Source organism: Myiozetetes cayanensis, unplaced genomic scaffold (genome assembly GCF_022539395.1).
Source record: "Myiozetetes cayanensis isolate MyiCay16 unplaced genomic scaffold, myiCay2020 scf20-37, whole genome shotgun sequence".
Taxonomy (NCBI): Eukaryota; Metazoa; Chordata; class Aves; order Passeriformes; family Tyrannidae; genus Myiozetetes; species Myiozetetes cayanensis.
In genome coordinates, this window is record NW_026087412.1 from 4,817,484 (window position 1) to 4,843,307 (window position 25,824).

Consider the following 25,824-nt stretch of genomic DNA (forward strand, 5'->3'; position numbering starts at 1 on the left):
CCCCGTTCAGAGGCACAGCATCATTAGTGAGACGCCGCCGCTGCAGTAATTACTGTGGGATTTGGGCACAGCGGTGTGTTCTTGCATCACACCGTACCTTCTCTTTAATCTACACGGGCCCATCTGCTTTATTTCTTAACTAAAAGTTGTTTTGTTTCTGCTTTGGAAGAGTGACTCTGTTGCTCCTAATCTTCTCTGTGTAGAAAACCATTGCAGCCAGGATAAATTGCATCCCTGTTTGATGGATCGTGCTCGTTTTTGAAAGATTTCTTTCAGGTCATGCCCCGTAGCTTTACCGTGTACAAGTTTTTCCTTTCCTTTGTGGCTGCAGGGACAGGTCAGAATTTTGGTAGGACTGCTCTATAATCTAGAGAACTCTTGACCACTGTAATTCTGACCAGTCCTGCTGTTGGCTCTGTACTGAAGATTTCTCAATACAATAAATGATGTTACGGGGGGGTTATCCCATGACAGCTCCAAGTAATAACCTTTTAAACCCCCCTTTCAAGTGAGACTTGTGTGTTGGGTGACAGAGCACTTTGACTGCTGTCTAAAAGGTCTGTTGTGTCTTTTGCTACTGCTTGCCAGATCAAAAATAGTGAGTTGGACTAATCAGGTCAAAGACCTGAGTTCCCCCAAATCTTCTGTGAGGGCTGTCTTCTCCTCTTATGCCTTTATCTTCCCAGACTCCTCAGTTTGGATCAGTACTTAAGGAGTTGGTTTCTTAAGCTTAGGCATAGAAGTAGATTGTTTATATGGGGTAGAAGGTTGACATTGCTGTTAAAGAAAGCTTGTTTTTATTTCCCCAAAAAACTCGTTAATTAGGTGATGATTCTGAGAGGTATTTGCTATGGTCAAACTGGACAGTTTTTGATGTTTTAGAGGCATTATAATAAGATTGCAAAATAAGAGCAGTGGGGATCTGACAGCATGTGTCACTTTCCTGGTCTTTTGGAAGAATTTATAGCCTAGTTTTATCAGAAAGTGGGTTTTGTTGTTGTCATCTTATATGCCTTTTAAAAATGTTCCTGTTGTCAATAAATAGGGTGAGGGCTACAGTGATCCATGCATCAAAAAATATAAAATGAGAAAAATACTTCCCTAGGTCTGTTGGCAATTTATTTTTCTTGTAATGGGAACATTATTTCTGCATGAGCCTCTCTGTCCTTACCACTAGAAGTTGGTTCACGCAGTTCTGAGACAGTGAAATAGCAGCATCAAATCAGGCAGTTTGCATCTTGGTTTTGTGAAAAGAATAAAAAAATAACATCATTTCTCTTAAGATGTTTTGGAGTAGAGCAGTCATTTAGAAAATGAAAAGATCCTTTGTCTAGGAGGCTCTTCTGTTTCACTCTTTAATCTGAGCAGCTGCCTTTCTCCTTCCCCATGGGAAGTTGTGGTGGGTAAATAACATGGAAATTCATTTGATGATGGAGACATTAGAGGTTGGCATGGACAATTAATTTGTTATTAGACAGAATTAATTTTATTTGATCCTTACATGGTTCTGTTGCTGCATATAAATTCAGCAGCTCAGTGAGTTAGCCTGTGAATGCAGCTCTGATTACGATGAGGGATGGCTTTTTTGGCAGTTTCTTTCCTCACCTCTGTGTGAAACACAGATTATGGGGAAGCCTTTGCCTTTGTGCTGCTGGAAGTAATTGCTGGGTTTGTGACCTAAAAGTTGTGCTTTTTCCCCCTCCCAAACTAAATGCTCGAGGTCATCTTTGCTCAGATCTAGTTTGAAAATGAAGTTTCTGAAGCTCCATCAGCAGAAAGCTGACTAGAAGAAAGTGAGGAGCTTTTGGCTTGTTGAATATTTGTGCTCCTTTGCTCGTACAAGGGATGGAATGAAGGTATCAGTGGCTACAGGTAGAACTATTGACTCTCATCTCCAGCAGGCTGATCTCCTCATAGTGTCCCAAAGCAGCAAGTCTGTGTTTTAGCCCAGTTCTAAACTGCTGAATGACCACAACCACTTCATCTTGGGGGCACCTGAACTCCCATAAAAGGTTACTTTAACTGCTAAAAACTGCAGCATAAAAACCTAAAGGTAGCCCTGCACTTCTGCTAAGTGGGAGAGTTTCATGAACAAGTTACTTATAACAGTGTCCTCATAAGACATCTGCATTTGCATATATTATGCTGCATTTCTCCTCCTGCTTCTCTCCTGCCTTAATTGTCTGTGCTCTAGTTTTCCCCAGACTGGAGAGTCTCTTGCTTGTGCTAGATTGGCGAACTAAAGATAAAAGTTTTTGAAAATGAGACCAAGGACAAAAGCAGGGAGGATGTTCAACTCAGAACTGTAAAGGAATATGTGAGTGTGTTAAAAAGGGTACCAAATTCAATTATTTTTGTTAACTGGTGAGATCAGAAGAGGAATCAATTATGTTGTGCAGGTATCTCTCTCTGTGAACTGCATGGTGATAACTTCAATTGCATTTGCTTTTTAAAGTTGACATGCCAGTAGACAGCATTGTTTCAGTAGGAATGAGCAGGGAAGAGACTAATGTCATCTGTAAGTGGCAGGGAAATATGAAACTCACACCTCTTGGCAGTAATCTTCTTTGTTTAAAAAGCAAACAAGTGAAAAAGCAGGAGAAAGGGATAAAAATCACACCTCTTGAAGAAATTCAGGGCTAGACTTGGCGTATGGTGTTGGAGATGATTTAGCAGTAATTAAATCGGTTCTAACATAGCAGGTAAGACTGTAGATGAGGGAAAAAACCAATCTTCTGGCTATCCATTTGCATGCCAGACTGTTAGCAAGCTTGGTAGGAGAGGGGTGTGTAGGTAAGGATTAGTGATGAGTAACTGTCCTCCCCTTTCAGCAGCTCCAGGTCCACACTGAGCAAGCTCTTCATGCTTGTGTTAACCACCCCCAGCACAGACAGGCTGTCATTTCTGGGTCTGTTTAAAATGCTGTGCTAACAGACACAGTGGAGACCTCAGAAATTCCCTTCATGTTGAATGCAGAAGTCAGTCCAGCTCCTGTTTGCTTCCCATCTCCCCGTGTCCCAGTGAGGGTTTCACTGTTTGCCCTCCCTGCACCCACGTGTGTGATGCCCAGCCAGGTGTGTGCCCGTCCCCAGTGCTGTGGTTCCTGCCAGCCTCCAGGAATCACTCAGGAAGATCCCACGTGTGCCTAAGTCTGTGCAAACATTCCATGAAACCTTTCCTGGCAGCCGGGGTTTGCCGTGGGATGTCGTGGCTCTGGGGCTGCCCCGGTGTGCAGAGCGACACGCTGCTCATAAATAACACCAGGTTATTTATAACACGCTCCTATGGCGTTACAAATAACAGCCATATCCATCACACACTGTTCACTGAAACATAAGGATTTAAAACCACTTCAGAGACCCCCTGTTTCTTCATGTGGCAAGTGAAAAAGCAATTGCTGTTTGGAGGAAGGGAGGAGTGGCTTGGCTTTTCTCTTTGCTGTTTGTATCAGTGGGATAAATTGTCTAATAACTCCAATTCTAAGTTTTTGAAGTATTTTTATTGAAAGAAGTATTCTTTAAGTATGAAATATATATGTTTGAAGTGCGTGAACGTTGAATTTAGAGATGAATTATAGTGTTCAAGTCAATTCAGTGGGTGATAGTAAAGAGGCAATTACATATGATTTGTGAAATAAAGAGAGCAACCTCGGCAGAGTGTGGTACCTGCAGGGTTTAACAGCACACTCTGATCTGAGCTAATAAGAGCGGTGTCTAATATTAGAGTTTGCCTTGTCAGAAAAGCCATTAGTGTGCCAGTGTGAGGATGGTGTGCGTGATGCAGAGTGAGCAGCTGTTTGCCTTTTGGTGCCACAGGAGGAGGCAGGGAGAAGCTCTCTCTAAAACCTTCATTTGTCATGCTGCTGGTTTTTTTGTTTATAGTATTAAACTGTTGATTAAGAAAAAGATGATTGAATAGGTACCTTCTTTTAGAAGCACACAGACTTCAGCTGGAGATTAATTCCTTCATTTGCCTGTGTTCCTAACAAGTTTTTAAAGTTATGTGTAAAGTTGTTGGGTTTTTTTTTTTTTCTTTTGAGATGAAAACTTAAGAGCTCTCTATTTTTCAACCTGTTTATTCTTTTCGTGTTATCTTCCTTCGTAGCCTGCTGGACTGACAGTATTTTCACACTAAAACCTAAATACAATTACAGTTTCCATTCTGTGCCCTCTGGAGAAAAAGGTCTTTATACAAGCTATGCCATAGGCTTAGTGGAGAAGGGTTTTCAGTTAGTACCACATCTGTTTTTAAATTCAAAGCTTTTAGGGATTGGTGTTAAGATTAGCTATATGGGGTAACCTGTTGGATGTGCAAATACAGAATATTAGTAGTCAAAGACCACAGACATTTCTCTGCTTAGATTTTTAGAGTGACTCTGTGAGTCTCCTGTATTTTGCTTCATGGTGGCTGGCCCTCAGTTTTCAATTACAAAGTGATTTCTTGTTCCTAATCCTCATCTCATTCATTCCTGGCTCTCCTTCCAGTCAGGTTTGGATAACTGAGAGAGATACTATGGTGGTTCCTCTCAGTTGTTGGAGACAAATGGATATTTATTAACCATCTACTGAAATGGTAAAAAATAAGATGAAAGAGTGAAGAATTACACCAGTGAATACTGCAGAGAAACATATCTTCAGATATGTACAAGACTGCTCTAGAGGTAAAGGTAATGAATTTTTTGCCTGATATTGTTCTTATAGGCTTAGGAGATCGTTTCTAGCAGGTATTTTCTGTTCTGTTCACGCTTCCAAGGCCCTACCCCAGCAGCTCCCAGTACAGACAGGACTGATGGACCGTGCTTTGCCCTTTCCTCCCTCCATGACCTCCGTGTCCTGCCTCCTTGGACTGAGGGGGAAATCTGAATACAGAGCCTGTGAGCCAGCCTGGGCTTGGCAAGTGAGCCTGAGGTGGATGGGATCAATATTTCTCTGAATGGAGCTCTGTGTAGGTGGTCAGTGAAATAAAAACCCCTGTGAGCCTTCATGTGTTTACAGACAATGTGTCATCTGAAGGTACTTCACAAGTACATCAACTGCTTGTACCTTCTTCATCTTGTTTCAGAAATGCCACTAGAGGATATTAGGAGATGATCACACTGTTTTAACAGTGTGTTCAGAAGTTGAAGACTTCTAAAGATACAGCAGTAGTATTTTCTTCACATATACTTGTTTCATTATGTATATCTGGAGCCGATCTGATTTGCTCATGTTCAACTTTTCCCCTAATTTACTTCTTGACTTAAGTGAGTATTAATCATAAACTGTTTCATTAGTAACTAATTTGATTCAGGGGAAACAGTTGAAAAGATTTGACATCTGCTGTAAAATTTGCAATACTTCTTCCATGAACTTGAGGCAGGTATTTTGCACAAGGAGTCTTTTGCATAGCCTTGATTGTTGATTTTGTTTGTGTGTGTGTTTAACATCCTTGATGTGCAGAGGAAGACAGGCAGAAACTTATGACTTGCTGCTTTTTGGGTGCTTCTGTGCTTACCCTCAGTAAGCTGAAGGTCCTAGTGAATTAATAGTCATGGGCAGCATCTCTGAGAATGCACTGACAAAAACAATGCAGGAACCCTGCTCTCTATAAACGTGGTAGAGCTTATGTATGTTGTTATTGGAGGTGAAATAATAAGGCCAAGTCTAAAAAGTAATACTTGCAAATGAAATACAAACAGCTTTTTGGAATGAGTTGAAGGAGAGGAATTGTCAAGTGGTCAAAATCCAGCTCAATGATTTGCTCTTTTTGTCTTCCTTTGGTCTCTAAATCAACATCTTCTTTTCTTTTTTTTTCCCCCCCCCCTTTTTTTTTTTTTTTTTTGTGCTCCTGGGTTCAAGTGATTTTGTGTTGATCACGAAGGCTGTTTTGAACAACCTAATGTGGATGTTAAATAATTTTGAGTGAGGAATTTGATCAATTCATGGACTTGCTTGTAAGAATTTTATGGGACACAGTCCTGGAGAGAAGGGGAAAGCAGGAGAGCCAGGGAGGTTGGGGTGGGCAATATCTTGAGCAGTTTTCAAACCTCAACTGTTGTGCAAGTCTGAGTCTGTCTAGTGCTGATAATAAATTACATTGAAAATGGCATCATCTCATACAGCTGCTAAGATAAAGCTGTATTTGAAAAAGATTGTACTAAGTCAGGAGAGTGCCAGGTTTATTGAAAGGCATTTTATTCAATAATATAATGGTATTTCACAAATGGAAGCAGAAGAACCAAATATAGCAACAGATATGTGACTTCATTTTGAACTTTTTGTTTGCTTTAGAATAATAAAAATAGTTCTGATAGTATTTCCTGACACATCACATTTTCCAGAGATGGAATGAATTTGGGGATGAGTGTTGTGTGCTTAAATATCCCTCTGCAAACTGGTCTGTTTTCACTTTGTTGTTTTCTTGAGGACTTGACTGCAAACTTGGAATTCTGTAATTCTACCTATGGTGGATTGGCTTTGTGGTATGTGGAGCACAGGAAAGGCTAAAATTCAGCCTCAGTGCCTCCGGGTTATCCAGACAGTTCTGCACAGTGGGTGTGTTGCAGTGTGGAAGCAGGAGTTGATCTTCACCATTAACTGTCTGCTGTTGACAATGCTCTTCCCATGGTGTTACGTGGCAGGGAGAGACTCCTTCCCTCTGTTCCTGTGTCTTTTGTTTGCCAGTAATTTCGGTGATTATACTGTGTTCTGTTCACTTGGATGAGGTTGTGCCCAGAAGTAGAAAAGCTGATGGTCCGTTTCGTTCTCTGAAACGTGACAGTTCGTTAGTATGAAAACAAACCAATGGGTTTTAGTTTGCAAGAAAGTAGATTTTTTTGATACCCTGGTTCTACTCTTTATTGCTATGTGGCTTTGTTGAAAATAAAATATTAGTATTATGGTCAAATATTGATTAAAAGACTGATGAATGTTTTGGTCCCATACGTTTAATCATCACTCCCTTTCAGATGTATATAGTGAATATATTTCCTAAATAATGTTTTTCTTATTTTTCCTCTTGTTTTTAATGAAGCATGACTTCAGTACTTCATATTTTGTCTAATGGCTTGAGCATAACATTCCTGATGTCAGTGCAGTTTTGAGAAAAGGTTTTGTTGATTTAATATTGCAGAGGCAGTGGAGAGGGAGAGAAAAAGGAAGGAATGTCATTTTGTCTGCGTGAATTAATTTTACAGTGTCTGGTGACACTGTAAAGGGAAGGTGATCACTGAGTGGCAGCTAGTATTACTATTAGTCTACTAACTTGTAGGCTATTTTAAAGTAATGGTTTCATTTCTTAAATGTTTAAAATTTGAGGAAATCTGTATATACGGGTTGTTGTTGCAAGGACTGGAGATTCTATCTTACATATAGGGTTGCATCCTCTTCTTGCATTTTCTAGGTGTGGTTGAGGAGATTCATCACTGGGGGTTTGCCATTCCCTGGCTCAGCAGCTTTTGGGAGAGCATCTGGTCCTGTTTCTCTGATGGGCTGAGCCCTCTGAAGGTGTTAAGACTTCGAGTGGGGACATCCTGGCAGAGTGGGGTCTGTGGGTAACTCGTGCATGGATGAGTTTGGGCAGCAGACACTGGGATTGTGGGCTCTTTAGCCAGCCAGGAGTGGGTGAGGATGTGCCTGATACAGAGAGGTGGGAAAGGAGGCAGTGACTCAATGCATCTTCACTGTTTCTCTTCCTTTATTCCTCATCCACTCAGCTACGGATGCTGCAGAATGAGAGCAGAAGTCAGACATGGGTGATGGGAGTGTGAAAAACTGCAAAAGCAGCTGTGCTGGAAAACTACAGATTGGACTTGTTTACCTTAAAAAGTCGTTGAAGAAGAGGTGACAGTTTGAAAGTGCAGAGTCTAATGAATGAGTGCTTTAGAGAAGTTATTTGGGAGCTGTTTTCCCTACCTGTGTGAGGCAAGAACAGAGGTGTTCAATGAAGCTGAAAAGTGCCAAGTTGAGACCTGATAAAAGAAAATATGTTTTCAAGAAATGAAAAACGTACTGGGATTAATTTCCACCAGAAAACTGGCAAGGTCAGGAGCTTCTCGGGGTTCAGAAAGAGACTGGATATTTATATGAACAACAAAAATATCTAGAGGAGTTGTCAATGAGTGCTTGCTTTTCAAAAGTATTTATTAAATATAATTTTTCTGGAGTTGGGAAGCCGAAGGTAGAGGTGCAACTGGAATGATGGCAAAGCACCATAACCTTGTACCTACCAGAAGCAGTCCCTGTAGCTGCTTACTAAACATCTGATTTTGTTCTTTACTATGTCTGGGTCTCAGGGGAAATGGGATCCCAGGCACAGAAAGGTGGGCTATGGGCTTCTCTGCCAGCCTGCACTGAGGTTGGTGCAGGATTTGAGAACCAGCACATGGCAAACCCCTGTTCAGAAGCTGCACTGCTGAGCACAGAGGTGGCACACTTTCTTTTGTAAATGCAGAAATCTCTTTCAGATGTGCAGGTCACAGGGTTAAAGAGCAGCCAAACTTCATGGTGAGTACTTGCTGTCATAGAGCAAACCCTGGAGTGACTCCTGTTTAAGATAATGAGACACCTTTTGTGGGTGTTGGCTGAGCTGTGCTCTGAGGTGAGAGAATAAACCTATCCTAAAAACAGCCAAGGAAGTGTTGCTTGGTGCAGATTCCATCTTACCTGGGAAATATTCCATTCATATTTTCAAAGGGTGCAGGTTAAAACGTGGAACTCACATCGTGTGAGTAATGTGAAATGTATGTTGTGTAATATGAAATGAGTATTTTGACCTCATCCAAGTAAATCACGGAATTTTAGTTCAAAGTAATGGCTTATCATTCCTTTGCCCAGAATGAATCACTGGGTGTGATTAAATAATCTAGCCCAGTCTTCCTGTTGGGAGCATGGTTTGGGTGAGAAATGACCCTTTATGGTTATTATCATTTCAAGAAGAATATGCTTTGAATTCTTTAGCTTTATAAGTGGCTTATGTAGTATGGAAGGTGCACTCTGTGCCTCTGGTACCTAACAAAATGCTTTATGATTTTTGGTCAGCAACGTGAGCATCAGGGCTGGGTTGGCATTGGCAGTGGGATTGTATATATGGACTGTTAGAGTTCTTTACCCTCGGTATCCTGCATCAGGGTGGCTCTGTGAATACTGTGGGCTGCTGGGGAACTTGCTCCAAGTTATGGGAGAGGAACTGAAGGGAGTTTCAGACAGTTGTTGTAGATAAGTGAAAACAGCTAAACCCCAAGGCACAGTGGTCAGAAAGGGCTCCTGCACAGATGGATTCAGCCCCACGGCTTGCAGGTTTATCAGAGTGGTGGTTTGCAGTGTAGGTGCTGTGGGTGTCTGGCTCTGGGCTTCCCGTGTCTTAAGGTGCATGTTATTACTAAACTCAGTTGCCTGAGACTGTCCTGTTGCAGCAGATACCCAGCCAGACTGTTCAGTCTCCTCTGCCCAGTGCCTTCTTCCTAAGCAGGAACCACTGGGCTGTGAGGACAGCCAGTGCCCTCTGCCATGAGAATCCTTTGAAGATAATTCAGGTACGCTATGGGTGACCTAGGAGATAACTTGATGTATAATTTGTGAAGCTCTTACTGAAATTGCTGTTTCTTTTGTACTCTGGAGGTAGTAGAGAGAATATTTTATTAATTAAGTAAAGTATGGGAAATTATTAATGTCTTCTAATAAAGCAGTGAGGTGATATATATTCTGAAACATCATCTAAAACCCCTTTGACTTCTTGAAAAAACCATTGCTGCCATTTTTCTGGAGCTGTTGACTTATCTTGAGGGGACAAAGGAATTACTTTTGAGTTCAATGGAATGTGCTGTGTTGGAGCTGATTAGATGAACTCAGGTCTCTGATTTTTTTTGTCCTCTCGATTTCTGATGTGAGAGATTTGCCCTCCTGCTTCAGTTCTGAGCCTAAATATCCCAGGAACGGAGCCCAGGTAGTGGGGCCATTCCTCCTCCTTTATTCTTGCAGAGATAATTGCACAGGCTTAGAGCACAGTTCAGTTTACTTTTCTCCCGAGTTAATGATATTTAAGTGGTTAAAACTGCAGGAAACTGGCTGTTAAGAGCTTTAGAGGCCAATGTCTGGGTTACTTAGTAGGCTGGAAGAAAAGAAATCTGAGGGTAAGAATGAGTGCAGGGGTGAATTTTTATGTGCTGTAGACACTGGCAGAATAGAAGAATCTGATATACCTTCTCAAAAACTTTCTTTTTGAGGTTGAATAAGGGGTTTTTTTGTTGTTTGGTTTTTTGTTTGTTTGGGTTTTTTTAATAGGTGAATAAAGTGTTGGTTTTGTACTGCCAGTAGGTAAAAGTGAATACATTCCCTTGTCAGCCTTCTCTCAGGCAGTGATGGTAATCCAGTGGCTAGGTTGAAGAAAGTGTTGGGGTTTTGTTTGTTTGTTTGGTTGGTTTGTTTGTTCTGGGGGGTGTTTTTGTTTGGAGATTTGCTTGTTTTTATTTTTTTAAAGAAATAAGTGAACCGTGCACATGGTGTCAGCTACCGGTGCCTGAGGGTGAGTGACCCTGGGCTGAGGCAGGTAAATAAGGCAGCTTCACATGACACAAGTTTACCACTGCCTGAGCAGTGGGACTCAGAGAGATGGTAGGAAGAAGAGGGGGTTTTTTGGAGTGAAGAGATGAGAAACACACCGAGACAGAAAAGCGGGCTCACGCTGGAGATAGGCAGCGGTGAGCGTTCCGGTAGAAGGGAGTTAAATGAAGGAAAAATCATAAAATTATTTCACAGCAGCAGGAGGTTAAGAAACATAACTAAACATGTTAAACTCACTGTGAAGCAAGAGGACCCCAGGGGTATTTTAGTCAGATAATATTTAATTTGTTGCAGTGTCAGTTGTATGATTGCTTGTCAGCTGGCATATGTATGTGCTATAAGCAAAATGAGGCTTTCAGAGACCATGCACAATTTTCCAGGAGATAGTAAGCAGGGGATTTATCAGAGACAGATTAAAAGGGTTACAGTGGATTTATTTGCTCTGGTCCATTGCCAGGATATAAGGCAAGCTGAGCTCTCTGCAGAGAAGCATTGGAGGAGAGGGACCAAGAGCTAGAAAGGAAGAACTATAAATCTGCAGAAAAACTTATGGAATACAAGAGCGTGTAAGATACACAGGTATTTGTGGGAGTACATTTAAAGCTGCCAGCTGAGTGTTTGCCAAAAGAGCAGTCAGCTTGAACACTTTCTCCAAAATTTAAGAATGGATGGTTGGGAAACTAAGAGTATCTCTGAATGCCTCATTCTGGCACCTAAAATCAGTCTTTGATTCCTTTTCTCATGCTCTCTGCCTGGCTGTAGCCCTCTTCCCACCACAGTTTCCCTGGGTGGCTGCTTTCTCCGGACTTCCAGCCTTGGGAAGAAAGATGGTGTTCAACCTCAGTGATACACTGCCTTTCCTAGCAAGAAAATGATTCTGTTATGAGGGTCTTAGAAAGCTGATGAAAACCATCCCTTTTAGAGAGATGCTGGGACAGACAGGGATGCTTAATTCCTGGTTTGCTGTGTGCTTGTGGCTACAGAGTATGTCTGTCATTCCAGCCTCTCTCCACCATACTCAGGTTAGGCATGGATGGAGGTTCTTGGACTTACCTAGAAGGAATATTTTATTTTTGTTGGACAAGCTTTGATTGTAGGAAACAACACATCTGAAGGGCTTCTTTATAGGTTAAATCCATCTTTAAATTCCTGCAGTAGCTTTGTATTCGCTTGAGGGGCAAAAATGAGGGTTGATATATAGGCAGTCACATTTGAGAATTGTGGATGTTTTAATCTGCTGGATGTTTTTATTTTTATGGAGTTAATGGGCTTTTTTTTTGTAAATGGTGTTTTAATTGAGGTCCTGAGTAAAAAGTCAATGGTGTGTATATACATATGTGTCTGCAGTCAGTTCTGATTTGCAAAGTAATGTGAAAATAGGTCAGCCACAGAGAGAAATGCTGGGGAATGGCTGTAGCTGAGAAGCAAGTTATTTGGAGGTTTGGGAATAGAAAATTTTGGTTTGCAGATGATTTGTACAGAAGACAAGGGTGGTAAGAGGAAGATGAACAATTTGCCTTCTGGTGGTACTAGATGCTGCTGTAGGCAAGGGGGATTTGGGAAGTTTCTGGTAATTTAACTTTTTGCTGGTTTTGCTTGGCCTAGATCTCTTGGGGTTTTTGTCTGTTCTGGAAGAGTCGATTAGCTCCTGTGTTAATTAGTGCTCCAGGAGGGAGTTGAGGGGATGTGGCTCCCTTACACGTGTTCCTGTGAGAGCCAAAGTCTGACTGAACATGCCTTTGGCCACAGCTCTGCCTTCAGGCCCCTGTTTCCTGCATCTTGCTGTTGCTTTGTTGTTACTTTCCCCCCTCCTTTTTCCATAAGGCAATGGGATATGAACATCTTACAAAGCAAGACTTAGCAGCAGAGCAATTCCTTATCAATTCTTCCAACCATCAATTTGGAGCAGAACCTTTTAATTGTCAGTAGCCCTGTTAACATTCCCTGGCTAATGCTTTTCCGTGGTGTGCAGGGCATCTGCCTGTATCCCAGTGAGCTGAAAGAGGGATGAACTTGTTTCCCATAAAAAAGGTGCAAACTTGCAGCTGTGAGAAGGGGCAGATGCCCCCTGATGCTGCAGCCTGTTAATGGTACCTGGTGTCTCTGCTGCCACTCAACACTCTGTGCTTTTGTTTCCATGAGTTTCATCAGCCTGATGCAAATTCGTTTCTCTAAATTACAGAGTTGTTGTTGAATTGTAATTCTCCTCTTTGAGAAACACATCACTGAAGTTAAGATTTATCGCATTTATTATTTGCCTTTATTCTGTAGACAATTTACCTGTCAAAGAAGGAAATTAAACTGGTTTGATATTATTCATATTAAGGCTCAGTTGATTGTTTTTTGTCCCTAATTCTTCTCTAGCTGCTTGCAATTTGATTGTTAATGTTTTCTTCAAGTATTTTATGAGATACCAAAATATTGAAGTGATTTATAATTGCCAGAGTCTATATCTTCTCATCCATCCTTCTTTTAAAAGGTTGGGTCTGTTTCACTGTCCTATTTTCAGGTCCTGTCCTGCCATTTGTGAGTTCTTCAAAAACAGTTGCTCATGGACCAGAGATTACTGTGATTAATCTTTTTCAAGTAATGTAAGAATACCTTTTCTCAGTAGGTCCTGACACAGTGTAATACATTTAAATATTCTTCAGTTATTTCTAATTATATTTTAGCTTATGTTCCTACACCTCACATTCCTAATTTTACAAATGTTAAACATCTGGTCAAGCCCCACATACCATCTCCCTTCTTCTGTGTGTGTGTTTGTGTACCTCAAAGCAAGGAAGTACAGACCTCTGTTACACAGTCATCTCTCTTTTTTTATTTGTGTTTTTATGAGAAATAGTTACTAAATTATACCTGATTGCAAATAGCACCTGTTTGATGCCGAAGCCCCATATCTTTCTTCAGTCTTGAAATCTTCCCTTATTACAACTAATTTGGATTTAGGAGTCTGGAGAGGAAGAGGAGGAGGAGGAGATCTTGCCACTGATTTCCGATAATGAAGCAGTCTATTAACATTCTCCAAAAATTATCATTAATTAAACAAAAAGCTGATGTAACGCTTGGAACAGGAATATTTCTGTACCATCAAGAAAAAAAAAGCACTGAGTGGGAAATATCATTATAATTCCACTTTACAGAGTCTGTCTCCTCTGCCAGGCTCCAACCCGTGCAGAAGCGAGAGAGCAAGCGAGCTGTGCGGTTGGGCTGTGGATTAATAGTTGAAGTTCACTCATGTGGAAATAAAGCAGATTTTACTGTGACTAGAATCTGTCATTAAAAAGCCATTATTGGAACCGACCGGCACAATTCCTGCTTTTTCATTGCTAATGACAAAACAATCTGTTCTTTAAAAAACAACAACCCTGTATTTTCTTGCAGAGAACGGTGCAGGAGTGTTACCAGAACAGAAGCCGGGTGAAGAGAAGCAGTTGAAAGATTTATTGATCAATAAACCAGACAATTACAGCTTGTTTATATGAGGGGGAAAAAAAAAAAGCCACCTCAAACCTCAGGCCTGCGAGCAACACTGAGACTCTAATAATGATAACTCTGGCATCCAGCTTGAAACGATAAAAGTCAATAGGAAGATATAGGATTTCAATAAAATTATGACACCAGATAAACTTTACCCCAGGAACAAATTTTCCCTGGGTGTGTGACTGACTTCAGTTAGATTTGTAACTTTAATTTCTTTCTTATTGATTTTTCTTTTCTTCAACTAATTAGAAAGTCTGTGGTGAATGGAGTGTGTGTGTGCTTGAAGAGGGGCTAACGAGCAGCAGCAGGAGCAAGGCCTGAACCTACGTGGTTGTTTGTAAGGTCAGAGGCTTTTTGAAAATTTTTTTTGGCTGTGTTTTACTCTTCAGTTGCTTCCAGTACCCAGCTGGGAGTCGCTCTGCTGCTCCTCAGTGTGACTCTATCTGGAGCTGTGGGCTGCCCTTGGAGATGTGCAGTGCTGCAGTGACATGGGGATGGTGCTGATAAGAACCACTCTCAGGTCTTTCCCTAAAATTAACCCCAAAGTCCTGGAGAAGCTCACTTGTATTCCTGCTGTTTCTAAACCACTCTGGTGTGTGAATGCCATGGAAAGGGTCTTTATGAGTTTCAACCTACTTGCCAGTCGGGTGGAGCTTTTGGCTTTCCAAAGAGGGAATAGAGGAGCTGGTGGGAGGACTGGGCAGAAACTTCATCTTAGGGGTGTCATTTTCCTGTTTTTTTTTCATGGGATTAGCTCTAGTTTCTGGTTAAAATTATAAAATGTGTTTTCTTTTTAGTTACTTATGTGGTAGTAGGAGGCATATTTGTTTGATGAATGGGCTGGTGCTGGCAGAAGGAAGGGAAACTGTTCAACCTTTGAAAAAAATCAGTATCCTTCCTCTTTTTCAAACTTACATCTCCTCAAACACAGCTGCAAGCTGCAGCACCAGAGTTTGTGTAGGGCATTAATTTCCTAGGTTTATAATGAACATAAAAACTGTTATTTTGCTTTTAGGGCATGTTTAAAGTAAGCTGCATTTCTATTCAGGTGTTGATTTATAACTGCCTAGGGTAAAAAAACACTTGGAATTGTGCCCAGTGCAGGTCCATGGTGAGTTAGCATAGGTGCCCCATCCTGGTTAAATTTTAGGAATTCCCAGAGGAAGTGCTTTTCAGTAATTCTGGTGAATGCTCTCCTGATAGGAAGCAGGAAAACAGAGGTGTTGGAATAAGGGTAAAAAGGGCATCTGAAAGTCCCTGGGGAGGATTTTAATGGGGCTTGGGGAATATCCTGTTGTGTAGAATGAGGAAATATTGCAGCAATTAGTAAATTAGGATTACATTTTAGAGAATCTTCTTAGACAGAGGACTTATCAACAGGAACTTCTGTTTCCTGCCAAAGATCTTTAGGAGGGAGGGAACAGCTTTCAGTTAAGTGCTCTTGATGGGGAGAAATTTTAAAAATGGAGCTGGGGACCACTTGTTGAAAGCTGAGGATTTATTTCACTTTAGTATTAATATTTAGAAATAATTGAAGAGGAGAAGTGAACTCCAGGATGAAGTGTTTAATTGTGCCGCCCTTTAGTTCAGCTTTTCAGCACCTTTTTTTTGCAATACAGCTTGTGCTGTGTTTACCATGTGTGTTTTTTTTTCTTGAGAAGTTTACTCTTCATTTAAGAGAAAGGCTTTGAAGGGCAAGGGCTGTAGTTGATTTCTGGGGAGAGACAGCCTGTAGGAGTGTCCTGCTCCCATGCAGTTTTTTCATGCTAACATGAAAGCAGGAGTTTGTCCTCCTTGCAGCTGAAGAGCTTGGGGAACTGTGAGGATCTTGCTGAGGATGACTCAAACGACCTAATATTCAGCAGTTAATTGGAAGCCAAGTGTGATGGGAGTTGCCAGGGGTCCTGTTTGCTTTTGAAAAAATGTGAAGGATTTTGGGCCTGTCCTGCTGTAATGGAGAGAACACTGCAGTGGTAAATTATCACATAGATGAAAGATGCTTAGGAGAAAATTAGGATAGCGGAGCAGCTCGAAGTGCGGAGAAGGAGGGAGGATGCTGTAATTGCAAATCTAATTGCAACAACATGCAAAGCTCAAACCAATGTGTTCGCTAAATGCTGTCATTATTTTCTCTTCTGTGCCCTACACAATGATTTGGCAATAAATGGGGAATGGAAGGCATCTCCTGAGCAAAAGCAACCTGGGTGATGTCTGTGTGTGTTGAGGGGGAGGAGGAAGGAGAGATCTTGTCCTGCCTTCCTGCTGAAGAAGTTCTTTACCAGGCTGGTGTGTCTGTGTTTGGGTTTTCTTCTGCAGTAGCATGGAAGTATTTCCTTTCTCATGTCTGTCAGATGAATAACTCTTTCTAAACTATGGCAAAACTGTTCTTTCCTTGGAAAAATATTCTCTTCAGTCAGATCTGGGTTAGGAGCTAGTAATAGCTGCTAGTACTATTTATGTTGAAACCTGGTTTTCTTTATAATTTTATTAACTTGGTTCCTGTAGCCTCAGGTTGTCCTTTGGTCTTGGGGTCCTTTTACCTGCTGACCAACCCAACCATCTTGGCTGACCTTTCAATCTGTGACTTGTTCTGAACACATGGTACCTCTGGCAGTGCCCCTGGTCTTGTCACACCTTGAATGTGAATGTTCCTTCCCTTCCCCCCACGTACTCTTGCTCTCCACGTTCAGTCTTTGACCTTTAGGTTGGGAAGGAGGAGATAACCTTTGTATCCAGGCTTGCTTAGCTGAGCAGTTTGTCACCAAGTGAAAGAGAGGCAGCACTGCCTTGGGTTTATGCCAAGGGCCTGAGCTGCTTTGACCCCGTTCTGTAGCCTCACAAGCATCAAGGTTCTTCCGTGCAGTCAAAAGATGAAACGCTTCATGAGCTGGCTAATCCCCCTGTGCATATTGCACTGGAACCAGTAATCTCCTTAAACACACTTGACCTCTTGAAATTTGTCTTTTGTCCCCATTCTTCTCCATCAGTGCCTTGGAGATTGCATTAGGTGTTGTCTGGAGTTGGGAGTGCACTAGGAAATACTTCAACCAGGAACCCCTACAGAAAGTTTTACCTTTAGCTTCGAGCCCAAGCCTTACAGTTGGGAATGTAAACTGCTCTCAGGGAGCCGAGAGAGATGCTTGTTTTTGTCTTTTTCTGCAAGTGCTTGGTTATAATTGCCAGCAGATTGTGAAGTGAGCCAAACACACTGTCTGCCAGATATTAACCTCTGAAAAAATATTTGTTACAAACACGGAATGTTGCAGCATTTAACAAGTGATAAAGTCACATACCACTTTGAGGATATTTGCTCTCAGCCACTTTGTTCATTGTCAAATCTGTTTCATTTCTGTTGTGACAATTCTGTCCCTTCTTTGCTGAAACTCTGGCAGGAATGATGTCAAGTACGACACTAAATATTTGCTGAGGAAACCCATTCAGCCATGTTGAGTTAGAACAGTGTCTCCAAAAAGAAGGCAGGCTCTGTTTTCAGTCACCATCTGCTTGTTAGAGCGTCTGCATGTTTTACAGACACAAGGCAGCGTAATTTTTCAGTTTTCAAAGCAGCAACATTTATCTTATTACAGCTGTGTGCTCACCTGTGGCTCGATGCTGATGTGAAGATGACGAGTGCGCAGCGTCCATCAGCGTTTCATTGCTGCATGAGGGAACAACGGGCAAAACCGTGGAATGTTGTTCTGGGAAGCCTCTCCTTGTGGGGGGGGCAGTTGAGGGCTGTGTCTCTAAAGGTGTCTGTTCTTCCTGGCAGGAGCGAGATGGGATGCGGGCGATCCTGGAGTCGTACGACAGCGAGCTGACCCCCGCGGAGCACTCGCCCCAGCTGGGCCGGCGCATGCGCGAGGCCGAGGACATGGTGCAGAAACTGCACGCTCACAACACCGAGCTGGAGGTAACAAAGGAGCTTCAGGGGGGGTAGGAGTTGAGGCCTTTGAGACTGAACTGGTTCTGTGATGGGATCTCCCCTTGCAGAAGCCAGGTTTGCAGTATTCAGGCTTTAGAATTCCAGGATCAGTAAGACTCGTGAGTTATTCTGCGCCTGGTGCTGGTGGAAGCCAAGGGTAGTCCTTGGGTGTGATGCACCCATGCGTGGCTGGGGTGACAGCTAGTTCCTGTGGGCTAAAGGGATGTGTTTAAGGGGATCTGAAGGAGTAGCAAGTGTGGTGTCATCTCTGTGGTCTAGTCCGAGTGATTCACTGCATCACATGTCTGTTAAGGCTCTCCTGTACACAGTGGGAGCAACTTGTGTTTATAAAAGCTTTAATTAAGGGTTGAAGAAGTAAATCTGTCTGCTCTAAGTTCTTCACTTCTTGACACTGGGACAGAAAACCCCAGAAAACTGGTCACTATTAGATGCTTTTTACTAGTTTTTCTATAAGAAAGAAAACATTCTTTCCAAAGATAGACTTCTTTCTTGAAGGAATGCTTATATTATCTTTAGTTCTCTTTTTGGAAATTTGTAATCTGAAGTGTGACTCTGGTGAGATAAATGTTAACATGCATTGGCCAAGTCATTCCTCTCTTCTCTGTTGTGCTTTGTCATAGTGGAATGAGCTTTATAGTCATGAGTTGAAATATTTGGAATATGTCTGTGATCTTAAAGCTTGGCAGTTTTATTACAGAGGCTTTACAATAGTCATAAGTATGCAAGCTTTTCTTTCTTCGTGTCTAGTTCCATCATCATGTAGATTTAGATGTTCTAATTCAAATGGAGTAAAACCTGTAGAAATTGCTCCTTGGGTTTGTGTTCAGGTCAAAGAATGGACTGTCCCACTCTGCACAAAACTCTCTGTTGCTTCTGGCATATTTAAAAATGCTGTTTTCTTGTCCTGGGAGATAGGGACTTATATCAGGCAGTACTGGCTCCAGTGACCTTTAAATCCTTAGCAAGCAGAGCACTGTGGTGTAGATCAGTATCATGGTATAGATTCATTTCGTCCCAGTTTCTCAGAAAAAGGAATTCTGCGAAGTTTTGGGCAAGCTGATAGAGACAGAACACCAGATAAAATGGAAATTTGCCTGAATTTGTCTGTCTCAGAAGTTGCTTTGTGTTGTCTTTTGATCCCTGTATTGCTTCCCACCAGAGAGAGTAGGATTAGGTGATGTTGACATAAAGGAATAGGTGGCTATTTTATCCTGCTTCCTTAGTTGTTCCCAGCAGTGGCTCCAGGTTGTTGCAGGGAGATTTCCTGAGTTGTTTCTTTGATTATGTCGGGTGTGCGTGTTTGTCTTCAGGCAACAGCAAATTATCTTTTCTTCTTCAGGTGAAAGCAGGGAAGAGTGTGGGAACCAATTGCTATACCCCTTTAATTATTTGTTGGGAACAAATTCTAAGTTTATTTTCATGGGTATGGATTAAGGGCTACATGGAAAATTTCAGAAAGGAGCTGTGTTCTCTGGAGGTTTGTTGTGTGTGATGTCAACCTTTAAGCCTTTCAAAGACTTTGCTGGAAGCAGGATTCAAAGACCTGATATTTTCCTCATAAAGTAAAATTTTACGCTTCACTTGTTTGTGTTTGCCTTTCTGACTGCAGTGTTGTCTGCTGAATCCCATCTGTTTTGAAATTTTTGGGGAGAATTATTTGTTCTGGTAAAAATCAGAAAACTGAAGAGGAAAAATGAGGTGCAGGCAGGACCCCTGGTGCCTCATCATCAGGAGCAGCAGCTGTAATCAACTGCCAGTAGATCAAAGTCAATGAGATGGTCGGTGGCAGCTATTAATAACTTCTGACATAATGCTCTGCACCCTCCCAGCTCTGCTGAACCTCCCCATGAGCCTTAGAAATGTTGACACCTGAATGACTCAGCTGACAAACAAAGGAGGCTGCTGGAATGAGGCACCTTGGAGCCTCAGTTGTTTCTGAGATGTGAGAGAAACAGCCTCTGTTGGAGGGTGAGGAGGGAAGGAAAAGGGGAATTTGAGCATGTCTTAGCCAGTATGGCAGAAGGGTTGGGGCATCCCAGGAGCCTCTGGTGTGGATGGGACTGGAAGGGCAGCACAGTCAGCTTGTAGAGTAGCACAGGAGAATGAGAAGAGCTTATGTGTGAGCATCATCATATGGCAGCAAAGCAAGATTGTGCCCAGCTCTTCCAGTGGCATCCAGGGGAGGTCTGGGGTGGCTGGAAAGAAGGACAGTGATGGATCTGAGCTGAGAAGGCCTGTCTGACACTCTTACTTTTTAGTAGGCTAAGGTGGTCAAAGTGTGGAAAACAATCAAGATCACCAGTTAGCAGGGGATGTGCCACCGTGGGGAACCAGAGTTATTCCCCCAGAGGACTGTGTGGCACCCACTGGACATTGGGGGACAGTCCCTCTGTGCTGCCCCTCTGCTGGGGAGGCTCCAGAAATCATTGTGGTCCAAGAGCTCTTTGAGTTTAAAAAAGCCCTGGGAGAGTTAAGGCAGATGCATCCTCTTGCATTACATTTTGTTCCTTCTGCCTTTCAGCTTTGTTTGTAAATCTTAACGTTTGCACCATGAACCATGTCTTGCCTCTCTGATTTCTTTTCTCACAGCTTTTTTTTTTTTTTTTTTGCTACAGAGTACTTAATTTACAAAAATCCCTTTCTGTACCCCCTAGAAGAGAGCCCTTTAATACTTTCTTTTTTCTTGTTTCTTCTGGCTGCCCTAATCTGTCACCAGCAGCCCCACCTCGGACAAACCATAGAGGGGGAAAAAAAGGATGTTCTTAAGAGGGATTTTTCCTTGCTCTGAAAAGGGAGATTTTCCCATACATTACAGCAGCAGGCTGGAAGCTCCAGTGAAGACAGAATGATAGAGATAACACAGTAGGAGAGAGGAGGAAGCCATGTGGGACTGGGAAGATTTTGGGCTGAGGCAACAGCTTTTAACTCATTAGGGAGATGAGGTCTCTGCTAAGTCCTTTGCTGGGTGTATAAATGGAAGTGGGAAGCTGCTTAAAAGAACACAGGGAACGAGAGAGGAGCGTGTAAGCCCTGGAGGGAGCTGTGTGTGAGTGTTGATGTCTGTTGGGAGGATGGAGTTAGGAGACACACAGAGCTGTGCCCCAGCCCAGCTGCTGAGATCACTGCTGTGTCTGAATCAGACAGCACCTGGATTACAGGCACCTTTCAGAAACTGGGATACAGAAGGATGCTTTGATCCTGTATCACTTGAGAGGTGAAGTGATGCTGCAGAAGAACAAGTCCTCTCAGAGCCTGAGGGGCAGAGGACTGGAAGGCAGAGAGAGGCTGATGGGGAACATTTTAAATCCCTTTAATAGGTGACCAATGAGAAAAGCTGGATCTCTAATGCATGGACATGCAAACACGAATCTGTTTTTCTCCTGCCCAGAACTGCCTGCCCCCAGCCCAGCCCCCAGCTCCACAAGGCCATTGTGGCTGGAGAGGTTCAAGGAAGCACTTTATGGAGCATTGAATGTAAGGCATGGAGGGATGCAAAGAAAAATGCCATCTGAAATGGTGGCCAGAAAAGCAAGCAGGCTGTGTCAGCCCGTTTCACATGGTTAATGAAGTGTCACTCACCATCGTTTTAAAAGTGTGTTTTGGAACTAAAGAGGGAATGAGTTTGTCCCTGTCCAGCCTGTCATAAATACTTAAATACTCTAACTGTATTTCTGTGGCAGCCTGATTTCCTTTTTTTTTTTTTTCCCTGGATACTGGTGATATTATCAATTTTCTTGCCAATCTTTGTTACCTTTTACCACCTTAGCTCTCATTACTTCTAATTTTAAGGTAAATATGACAAACCAGAAAGCTTCTATGCATGCAGCAGCTTCTGTGAAAAAGCTTTGTGGAGTTCAGTGTTTGAAAAGTTAAATCCAGCTGCACAAAAGAGAAATAATCATAAATATCACTCCATTAATAGTGATTTTATTACAACACTCTTGGCTCCATACGAAACTTCAACGAAGAGAGATTTGCAAGGAAGGCTCATGCTGACACCTTCAATGGTCTCCAGCATCTTTTACATTGAGAGATTTACACTGTCTGTGAGCACCATATGTACCCTAATCAGTTAATTGTGAGTCTGACAGTTTCAGCACATGAAATGCCATATGGTCTGTGTTTTGTTCCATCATGGGCATTAGTGCTGACCCTAAAACTCATTTGGCCATATACTGTCTCTTAATCTGCCCCTTATGTTGATTTTGTGATGTTAGTCACCAATCTGCTCCCTGCCAAGGGGGTTACTCAGCAATCACACCGGTGCTTAAAGTGCTTAAATTTTACGTGTGAATGCATTAAAATGTTAATTTGAGCAGTTAAGAGTTCTTTCTTGTCTTTTACCCAGCTTCTCCCATCAACACTCTTTCACTTTACCTTCATATTTCTTTTTCCCCTGTCTTGGATCTACACTCCGTGTTTATCTTGCTCCTTTGCCATATTTCCTCTCCCCCTCAAAAGTAAATTGCTTCTTTGCACAGCAGAAGGGGTTTCTGTCATGGTGGGAACTTTACAGAGACATTTCCTCCCAGCTGTGCAAGGTACAGAGGAGTTTGTTTTGGTTTTCAGGTTTCTCCTGCCTACTTTCTGTACCTCTCTGCTGCCATCCAGGCTTTGTGCACTGTTTTTTTCCTTGGGTGACAACTGTAAGATGCGGTGGGAAGATTACTCTGCTCGCTTCAGAAGTCTGTGAGGAGCAAATCAGAATCACTAGAGCTTTGCTGCCACTCCAGGATGGCATATGTTTCACTTGCCCAGACTTCTGCTGTCATTGTAGCATCTTATCTGTGACTCACGTGGGAGGGAAGAATCTCTCTCTGGAGATGATGCTCTCCATGCCTCAGCTACCACTGATTGCTGGAGCAGTCACAGGGCTGGACATCATCTCCTGACAAAGCAAACACCTTGTCGGAGTAGCATTTTGAACCTGAGTGCTTTGGCATCTCTTGACAGGCTTGAGCCTTCTCAGGAACTACTGTGGTCCTTTGCTTTTTTTCCTTCTTTGCTGAAGGAGAGTAGGTCAGGCCTGTGTCCTCCTGCAGTCCTGCAAAAAGGATTGTCTTGGGTTCTCTGTTATTTCGTGTGTTTCATCTTCCTTCAGACCGGAGTGACCTTGCCAAGTCAGGGAGCCATTTGTTTCTTCCCCTCCCTTTTACACCTGCCAGTGGCTGTGTTTTGGGAGAACACCTTGCAAATAACCATCATATAAATGAGGGAGTCAAGTCACAAAGGGCCTTAATAATTTGTTAAAGGTGACAGTCCCTGCCCTGTGGAAGAACAGTGCTTCTTAAAACCAGTTGATGCTGCAGCAGAACCTCTCTCTATGTATCTGAGCCTTTTTTTTTTTTTTTTTTGTCAAACTAGATTTTAAAACTCAATTACTATTAATTTTTTTTAGGAGATTGCTCATTTTGGATCTGTCCTGAAAGTTAGTAATTGTTCAAAAGAATCAGTCCACGGCTCTGCTTTACACTGGAGATATTCTGCACAAGCCAGTGTTGTTTTCATGACAGGGAGATTTTTACAGCTATTTTTAGTGTGTGGATGCTCTGACAGTTTAAGAATGGCTTTAAGTCAGCAGTTCCCAGGGACCACAGCTAACTGGAAGCAACCTCCATCATTCTCAAGAATGAGAATGTCCTGTCACCAACTTGCATAGGGTGAATCATTAAATAAGACAACTTCTGGCCTGTGATAAACTCCCCTATAGACAAACCCCCAGAAAAATACCCCCAGTTGCAGACCAACAAGCAGCTATAAGGAGACTTTTGTCTCCTGGCTGCATATTGAGGCACATGGGACAGAAAAACATTTTCCAACTCTTCTGCTCTTGTGTCCTTTGAGTGTAGGAAGGACAGGGGTAGACAATTGTCATGGCCATCACCTCCTGGTGTAGATGCAGTCAGTGACACTCCCCCCCTTGTTCTTTTCCTCGGTCTTGACTCTCTCTGAATGTAAAGATGTCTAGAAATGATAAATCTAAATGATCACCTCTGCTAGCAGTGCAGGGAGTTTAGGACAGACTCTGGCTGTGTTTCAGCCTGCAGGAAACAAGCCCAGCCTAGGTGAGACCGTGCTGATACCCCCATCCTGGTGTCTGGGTGTGATGCTCGGAGGATGTGGGAATGCTCCTGTACTCTGCATACAAAGGATCCCACTTCAGCCCAAGCAGATTGATAGATGCCAGCAACAAAAAGATCTCTCCTTCCTCCCAGCTATGCTCCACTTAAAATGTTCTTGGTATGAACAAATCCTCCTGTAGCCTCTTCTGGTGATGTTATGAATAACCCAGCACAAGACAGGCTTGAGCTAAGGAATTTGGATTAACTTCAGATGTCCCTGGCTGTAGGAAACAAGAGAAACAGAGAAACTGGGTCTAAATTCCTACAGAAGATTTAAAATTGGTTCTTTCTTAGTGATGTTTTGGACAGAGCCGATAACTGATGTGCAGTTATGAGTCATATTTACCACAATAGAACAAGGGAGAGCGTTTCATGCAATGTTGAGAGCTTTAAAATGCTTTACAGTGCATGCCTGTGCTGAGAGATACAGGCTCTGCAATTAGATGTCTTTAGGTGGAGGAGGAAGCAGGAATACATTTGGAGTGGGAGCAGTAGCCCCACTGGCAGCAAAGACGTTGCATAAAAGAGCAAGGTGGTGCAAATTCCCTCCTGGTGCAGCTGAGGAGCAGGGGCTGAACTGGGGTGCAAGCAGAGCAGTGATGATGGGTCTCTTCCCTCTCAGGCGTAAAGCAGAAAGAAAAAGGCAGACTAAGCAACTTTGGGGAATAGAGTTAGGACCAGGTAGCTTCCAGCTTCTCAGAGGGAAGTCTTTGAAAGAGTAGAAATATGTTCTTATGTCAGTCTCCATCACTTGGTGTTGCAGGCAGTGTGGAGGGAGGCAGCAGGGAGGTTGCTGTGCAGGTTCTTTTAGTGCTTGCACCATTTTCCAGTGTTGCTTTCCACAATTGTAGAATTGTTTGGGGTTTTTTGTTTGTTTGTTTGTTTGTGGTTTTGCAACGTTAGAGAAACATTTCACTAGGACAAACTGCTCTTTACCTAAAATTCAGACATTTAACCTCTATGAATCTCCTCCAAGCGGGAAAGAGCGATGGTTTGGTGTAGCACTGGTCTCATCCCTGTGGATCGTGCAGCTCCAGCCACAAGTCTGGTAGCAGGGTTTGTCTTTGGGGGTACTTGAATGATCCTTGGGCAGGAATGACCAAAACTTCCCAACAGCTTCCAAGGTAGGTGGTCTCCTTCTGGGTGATTGGATCTCATTGCAGGCAATGCCACATCTTCTGGAACACTTCCAGCCCCTGAAGTGTGTGGTACCTGTTCATGGGGCTGAACCACCAGATGAATACTATGGTTTCTGACTCTTTGGGAACAGGAAAATTGGGAAAATAGGCCAGGACTGACCAATTTCTCTCCAAACTAAAAACTGGGCTCCTCTAGGTTTTGTTTCCCAGAGGAGCTCCTGAGTTCAGTGCTTTTCCTCTCTTTTGAACTGTATCAGTGAATCAATCAGGCTTCAATGCTCAGGCCAATAATGTCTGCCATTTGTTAGAACTACTATTTAGGAACCGTCTCACATTGATGCAGGTTTTAACAGCTCCTGGAAACCAAGCAATTCAAGGGGAGGAAGGAGGTAAATATCTCATGAAAAAAAAGTAAAAGTTAAGATTGCACATCAGGATAATGTTTTACATGGAAAATGCCGTGGAAATTTTAGCTATTCCCTAACTTTGTGTTGTATTAATGACATTAAACAGTTCTTGTCTGGGTATCTTAAAAGATGTTCTGAACTTGTTGAGATTTGTAGGTTTTTATAATGATTGGATTTGAATTCTATGATTTG

The 25,824-nt window shown here is 42.5% G+C and overlaps 1 protein-coding gene across 2 annotated transcripts in view; it reads left to right on the forward strand.

The window, feature by feature from the left end:
- MAD1L1 (mitotic arrest deficient 1 like 1) overlaps positions 1-25,824 on the forward strand; it is a 346,820-nt gene that overhangs the window by 124,120 nt on the left and 196,876 nt on the right. For both annotated transcript variants that reach the window (XM_050317416.1, XM_050317417.1), the window contains one exon: positions 17,791-17,931. In XM_050317416.1, the coding sequence (XP_050173373.1) occupies positions 17,791-17,931 (141 nt within the window). The remainder of the gene's footprint in view (positions 1-17,790; positions 17,932-25,824) is intronic.